Source organism: Nematolebias whitei, chromosome 17 (assembly GCF_014905685.2).
Source record: "Nematolebias whitei isolate Nwh7 chromosome 17, NemWhi1, whole genome shotgun sequence".
NCBI lineage: Eukaryota > Metazoa > Chordata > Actinopteri > Cyprinodontiformes > Rivulidae > Nematolebias > Nematolebias whitei.
Genome location: NC_056514.1, coordinates 7,551,299 through 7,558,769, shown reverse-complemented (window position 1 = coordinate 7,558,769; position 7,471 = coordinate 7,551,299). Strand labels below are relative to the sequence as shown.

Sequence of the window (7,471 nt, the reverse complement as noted above, 5' to 3'; positions counted from 1 at the left end):
TTTTTTTTGTTATGGCTGATGTAGGGTTTCTGGGGTCTTGTCTTACATGTTGTGTTTTTCCTCATGTTTGCCTGTCACCCCTCAGCATTTCTCCTCCTGTGTTCCAGCACTGTCGCACCTGTGTCTAATCCTAATCGCCGCAGGTGTCACTCATTTCACCTTGTTAGTGTCTGTATATATTCAGCCCCTTGGTGTCTTGTCAGTGTCTCTGGATTGTCCTTGTCTTAAGGCTTCATGCTCTGTATCCCTGTGTGTTCTCCTAAAAGTAAGTTTGCTGCCCCAACAGCATTTTGTTTTGTTTATTTAATTAATAAACTGTTTTTACTTATTTACTGGAGCCTCATTCCCTTCCTGCACGTAGGTTCGAACACACTACAGTCAGATCATGATAGCTGATAGTTAGCTACAACCCAATCAATTTTTAGTTCAATATTTGTACATACAAATGCACGCATGCACACACACACACACACACACACACACACACACAAAAGCAAAAACATGATGACTTTTTCCATTTGCTGGCAGGTGATAAAAATATTTTCCAATAAAATTCAGCAGAATGTGGAGCTGCTGATTCACAATGTTTCCTGCTTAACAGCTTTTCCATGCACATACCAACGCTGCTCCACAGGTGCCTGGTTAGACTTTAAATCAGGGCAACTAACATCAGTAGTTGGAGAAGAGAAGCGTCCTGGTAACTATGACAACCCATCAAGCTCAGTTTAAGGAAAAGAAAAAGAGACAACACTACTGTCAGAAAATGTTTACTGACTGGAATAAATTCACAAATAACAAACATTACAGCACACTGCTGCAGTGCTGCTCCTCTTCATCCTGCACTCTGAGCTTCCTCTGGAAAAAAAAGTGTGACACAATGGTGTGTGTGACACGTGATCGCTGGTATGCTGACACTTAGTTGGGATGCACCGATCCACTTTTTTTTACTTCCGATCCGATCCCAATACCTAGATCTGAGTATCGGCCGATACCAATCCATTTCCTATATCATGATCATCATTGATTTTATATGAGGCTGTAATAATCTCATCTCAAGTACAATTTGTACAAATATATGCATGCATGTCCAAAAAGGCAACTTGAGGTAAGTTTTATTAATGTTGGATACGTTTTAAAGTTAGAATTAAATTCTGCTAACACAAAACATGTTTCTTTTTATTCCTAGCTTTAAAGTGGATATTAAAGTGATTAGTTTAAGTGATTGTTTACAGTTGTTTTATATTTTATAAAGGGCAGATATAAGAATTTTTTCTTCTTTCTGCACTCTTTTCATTCAATGTTTTCTTTTTGATGATTTTTTTTTAATTTTGTTTCATTTAAATGAATGAATAAATGAATTAAATAAAATAAAATGTTAAATGGCTTCAAACACCTGGCATAAACCAACAGACATGTTCCTGTTTTTAGTATTTTACATCACATTATAATGTAGCTGTCTATGTTTTTAATATGTATAATTTTCAAATCATATGATTTTTACAATTGTCTACTGTTGTACTGAAAAATATCTCCTGGAGGGTAAACTATATCGTGGCTGCATGTATCAAGCTGAGAAATCCTTCGTTTTCTACAACTGATAGTGGTTGGTCATTAATTATGATGAAGTTTAGCAACTTCTCAGTAAACATTTGAGCTCCGTGGTTTCAGCGACGTCCACTTCTACACACACAGCACCCCCCACCGCGAATGTCACATCAGGCCGACCAGCCAGCATCCCGTCAAAGCGAAGCCACGCCCCCGACCGCCACCATACACCACCACCGACTTTATATATGACTATATGTATGTATAATATATATATATATATATATATATATATATATATATATATATATATACATATATTATATGACTAGTTTATATCTTAGATCCTTATTTAATGTTTCCTTTTACACTTTATATGTTTTTGCTATTGTTGACTGGGACCCTGTGTACACAATTTCATTCCACGTCATGTATCATGTGTTGGGATTGACAATAAAACCTTCTTGAACTTGAATTAGCTCTAAAATAGTTATTGAATCAAGTGTTTACTTATGTTGGTAAAATTAGATATTAAACAACCTGTTAAAATACACCAGAATGCAGGAAATGGCATCTACTTGTTTCAAAATTTTCTGTGGAGGACTCCCAGACCGGACAGCACGGCGGCGCAACTGGTAGAGCTGCTGCCTCTCAGGAGCAGGTCCTTGGTTCAAACCCCGGTCCAAGGGCCTTTCTGGGTGGAGTTTGCATGCTCTCTCCGTGCATGCGTGGGTTTTCTCCGGGTACTCCGCTTTCCTCCCACAGTCCAAAAACATGCATGTTAGGCTGATTGGTAACTCTAAATTGTCCCTAGGTGTGAGTGAGAGAGTGAATGGTTGTTTGTCTCTATGTGGCCCTGTGATGGACTTGCGACCCATCCAGGGTGTACCCCGCCCCTCGCACAGTGATTGCTGGACATGGGCACCGGCGACCCCCGTGATCCAAAATGGAATAAACGGGTAAAAAGATAATGGATGGATGGACTCCCAGACCCACCCATCAGTGTGTCCCCCCCATTACAAATGCTTCTGATGCCAATGGCCAACGCATTGCTAACCAAGTACACACATGGTGTCATATGCTGTTCAATGTGCGCTCAACTTAACTCAGTCTTGGTGTTTTGTGTTAACAAGAGGATATAGCATTTATAGTTCTATAAGCATTTGAATATTTGTACATCAAAATACACCTGATAGTTAGAATTTGAAGTATATTTACTGTATATTGTGATAATTTATTCTGCATTTTGCCAGATTATGGTGATTATGGTGTCATGATGATGGGGCCCTTAAAGGTTGTTGCCCAGGGTACAGCAAAATATTAATCTGGCCCTCCTTGTGCATACCTGGAAGGATTTTAATTAAACTATCAGAATGTAAGCATTGGATGGAGATTTACAACTGATTATCGTTTGGAGTCTCCCCAATCCAAGATGTCTGCTACAACTAAGCGATTTTAACAAATATGAGAAATGGCTTAAATGCTTTAAGCTAAAAGCGACTCATTTCTTTATTTAACCACCGTTAAAATCCACGTGTCTCAGATAACAGTGTGATGCACAGTTCAGGATTTCTCATCTAACTGGTTTGTGGAGATGATTTAACCCTTGGATTACTGCACACATGGACTTACTTTTATATGTTATTCTTGTGATGGTGTCTCTGTTCAGCATGCGGTTCAGGAGGGAGTTTGACGTCTCAGCAATCTAGATAAAAGGAGGAGAGAGAAGAGGAAAAATGAAAAGGTTAAATTGTCCTGTAATGAATTAAAGCCATCTAAGCAGGACTAAGTGTACAGAGGACTAATGCCCTTTTTCCACTGTCACAGCGTGGGTCGGATATTTCCGGCTTGACGCGTGTTTGAGGTCTTTTTCATGGTTTCATGGTTTCCATAATTCTGGCCTGGCTTCTCAAGGGGTCCAAGCGAGCTGAGCCGTGATGTCAGAAACACTGTCGGACACTGATTGGTCAGGGGGAGGAGTTTGTTGAGTTTTTCCAAAACAACCGATCCGCCATTTTTTTCTACAGCCCGCCATTAGCCAAACCTCGAGGAGCATATTGTTAGGAGCGTATTTTTTAATAATTTTTTAAAAACAATTATGGCCAATCTGTGGTCTAATGCTGAAGTGCAGGCGTTTTTGTCTTTGTGGCTGACGAAAAATTTCAAAGTGAACTGGATGGAATGATTCGAAATGAAAGAGTGTTTAGATAAGTGTTGGCACTGATGGCTGCTCATGGTTACCATCGAACACCAAAGCAGTGCCGGGAGAAGCTGAAAAAACTTTGAGGCTATTACCGTAGGATTAAAGACCACAATGGCAGGAGCGGATCAGACCGTCAGAATTGGAAGTGGTTTGATCAGATGGATGCTACATACGGTAATCACCCAGCTAATAATGGGAGGGAAGGTTGCTTGGACATGCCACTGCTCATCTTGAAACAATTATTGAAGATGGTGTTTTCTAACTTTACACATATTTTAAGTTACTCATTCCATTGGTTCTGAACATATTTTAACTAAAAAAGAGGCTGTCTCAGATGCCATTGACAACATCGCTGCTACAATGCTATGCAAATTAGCATATATGCTAACTGTACTCCGTTCTTATTTGTAACTGTATTTTAACATATTTCAGCATGTGACGGTTCTACATTTGACCCTGCAAGCCTCCCGGCTTCGCAGTGTGCCCCTGCTCCGTCAGCTGAAGCAACAGAAACAACACTACCGGACAGTTCTCCATCGCAGCCCAGCACCTCACAGACCAAAACAACTTGTCAGTTTTCTGTACTTGGTAAGAAGAGATGCGACAATCACGTTCCACATCACTTTATTCGTGACGAGAAGGACTTGGACTTGGAAGGATTTTATTTATTAAAATAAAAGATAAATAAATAATTAATAAATACTGAATTAGTTTCTATATTTGTCATACAAAATATGCATGGTCCCAGTTACATACAACAGTTAAATGTAAAAGTCAAACAGTATTAAGATCTATGATATGAACCAAGAAAAATATTAACTAAAAAAATATCTACTAATAATACGATACGCACTAATAGCACTAAACAATAAAAAACAATACGTCAAACAGCAGCTCAAACTTGATTTTGTGCAGCCTAATTATCTAACCAGGATAATCACTGTGAAAAATCACATAATTTTACTGCTGATCTGTTCAATGTTGCTCTGTTCATTCGTGCTCATCTGCTCACACAGACTCACATTTTTGCTGCTGTTCGACGTATTGTATTTATTGTTTGTATTCTATTAGTGCGTTGCAAACTTTTAGTATTTTTCTTAGTTCATATCTTAGATCTTATGTTATTACTGATTTTCTTTTCCATTTTATTGTTGGATATAAGTGGTACCCTGTGTACTTCGCTCGACCACATGTACTACGTGTGGTGCGAATAAAAAAATTTCTCTGACTCTGTATAATATCTTCTGATTTATATTTCCATTTTCATTATTATTTTATTAATTATCATTTTCATTATTTTTAAATTGTTTATCAATTTCTTGTTTTATCAGTTAATTATAATAATTATAGCCGTTATTGTGTTTTTATGTTACTCAAGCAGATGTAATTTAGTGAGTACAACAGGTTTCTACCCATTGGCTTTAACAGCACATGCAAAAAGTTTGTATTACTGTATTTTCCACAGTACACTTTGCACTACCATAAGTCACATCAGTCCATATTTGTCTAATACAATGGATGATGCAATTATTAAAACTTATTTTAAAAAACTGTGACTTAGATGTTGAAAAAGTACAATACATGATTTATTAATTCATAAAACTGAACTTCAGAACAACGACGATCTGTCTTCAGTAGCACCACCTTTCTTGGATTTATGCATTTATTCAAAAACAGTATACTGGTTTAACCAAATGCCATATCTTCATTTCTAGGCAAGAGAAAGCGAAAAGAGCCTCGCACAGACCAAAATCACATTTCAGCAATGATAAAACAAGAAGAACTTAACCGGACACAGTGTGAACAACACATGCATCTTCTTCTGGCTGAAGCCCGTGAAGCAAGGGAACTGGAGGCAGTGGCCAGGGAAAAGGAGGCTTCAGCGAGGGAAGAGGAGGCATCAGTGAGGGCACAGGGGTTAACGTTAAGTGCACAGGTGGCAGCAGCTACGGAACAGGCAACGCTACAGGAGGCAGCCTTCTGAAGGGAGGAGATTATCTAAAATGCTGCCTTCAACCAAGCATTTCTTGGAGTGCTGGGTGAACTTGCACGTGCATTAATGCACAGACATGTGTGAGTTATTTTTTGATAGACAGCTTGAAAGAAAGATAGATTGATAGATGTAGACAATCAGTAGTTGGATCCAGTATTATTGTATATTTGTTACATTTTTTACTTTCCTATTAAATGTTATTTTTTCTTAAGTGGTGTCCTTTATTAAATTTTGTAAACATGTTTTACAATGTTAAGTGAAAGTAGTTTTTGTTTAAATACATAGTTGAAGTAAAGAAAATTTTCAATTTGCATTTGACCTTTAATTAACCCTAAGAAAAGATGGTCATAATCTGCTTTACTTTTATGTTGTAAATTTTTGGGTTATATGCTCAAGTCAGACAAAAACAATAAAAAATTCAGCTGAAAGCCCTGGTGCACCTTTTATTTGAACCTGCAGAGATTTTAACAGCCCATCTGAGGCAAATAGGCAGGTGTTCAACTGAACTGAGCACTCATGCTGTGTTGGTCTTCATCCATCCATTCATCCATCTTCCGCTTATCTGAAGTCAGGTAGTGGGGGCAGCAGCATAACCAGGGAGGTGCAGACATCAACATCAACTGGTGAGGTTCTTCTTGGAGGACCACAAGGAGTTCTCAGACCAAATGACAATTAATAAGTAATACTTTGTTTTTACATTTAATGAAACACAAACCTTTTCTATTTAATTCTAACCAAATTATTTTCAAATCTAGCTTATTGTAAAAGCAATTTCACTGATTACAGCAAAGTGTGATGTGTTTAGCAGTTTTAACAAGAACCTTGTTCATAGAAGACTTTCCAGCCTTCTCTGGGAACGGGTTAGTGTCTGTTCTCTTCAATGTTTCACAAAATCCACAGACTGAATATAATGTTCAGTAAAACAATGATATGCTCCATTTTGTTTGTGTACCTTTCAGGGAAATCTTCTTCTAGTACGTTTAGTGGTAGCCAGTAAATAGCTTAAGGGAGCACTACCGCCACCATGTGGTAAGATGAGTTGGATTCTGGTCCCCGCCCACATAGCCGGTCCAGAAGTGTAATGGCAAAGCAACGACACACAAGCCGATCTGAGCTGACCCGAACTTACCTGATCTGCACCGTAACAATGGAAAAGGGGCATTAATGTACCCAGCTACAAACAAAGATGCTGTTATTTTAATGATATTACTATTTTTTTCTTTATGCAACCCTAAATCCAAACGAGGTGTGACTTTGTATAAAATATAAATCAAAACAATTTTAAAGGGAGTTGCAAAATTCATAAACTTAAATTATATTCACAATGGAAAATAAAGCTGTCACAGTTTTTAAACCAAGCACATTTATGTTTGAATTTCATGGCAGCAACACATGTTCAAGTGTGATACACATTTTTCAATGTGAACCCTCAAAGTCTATCAACATCAAAGGAACTGTGGGTTGTTGTAGAGATTTTGAAGAGGAACATTGTCCTGTTTGAGTGTGCATGTGTGTATATGTATATATATATGTGTGGGAGCCTGGAGAGCTGCAGCGGACGGCGTGGGAGCCTGGAGAGCTGCAGCGGACAGCGTGGGAGCCTGGAGAGCTGCAGCGGACGGTGTGGAGACCTTGGAGGTTGTAGCAGGTGACGTGGAGACCTTGGAGGTTGCAGCAGGCGATGAGGGGACCTTGGAGGTTGCAGCAGGCGACGAGGGGACCTTGGAGGT

At 38.6% G+C, this 7,471-nt stretch overlaps 1 protein-coding gene across 1 annotated transcript in view; it reads right to left on the bottom strand.

Annotated features, from left to right (window-relative positions):
* ca10a (carbonic anhydrase Xa) overlaps nt 1-7,471 on the bottom strand; it is a 937,335-nt gene that overhangs the window by 152,756 nt on the left and 777,108 nt on the right. The window contains exon 6 of the mRNA XM_037691574.1: nt 3,178-3,250. Coding sequence (XP_037547502.1) covers nt 3,178-3,250 — 73 coding nt within the window. The remainder of the gene's footprint in view (nt 1-3,177; nt 3,251-7,471) is intronic.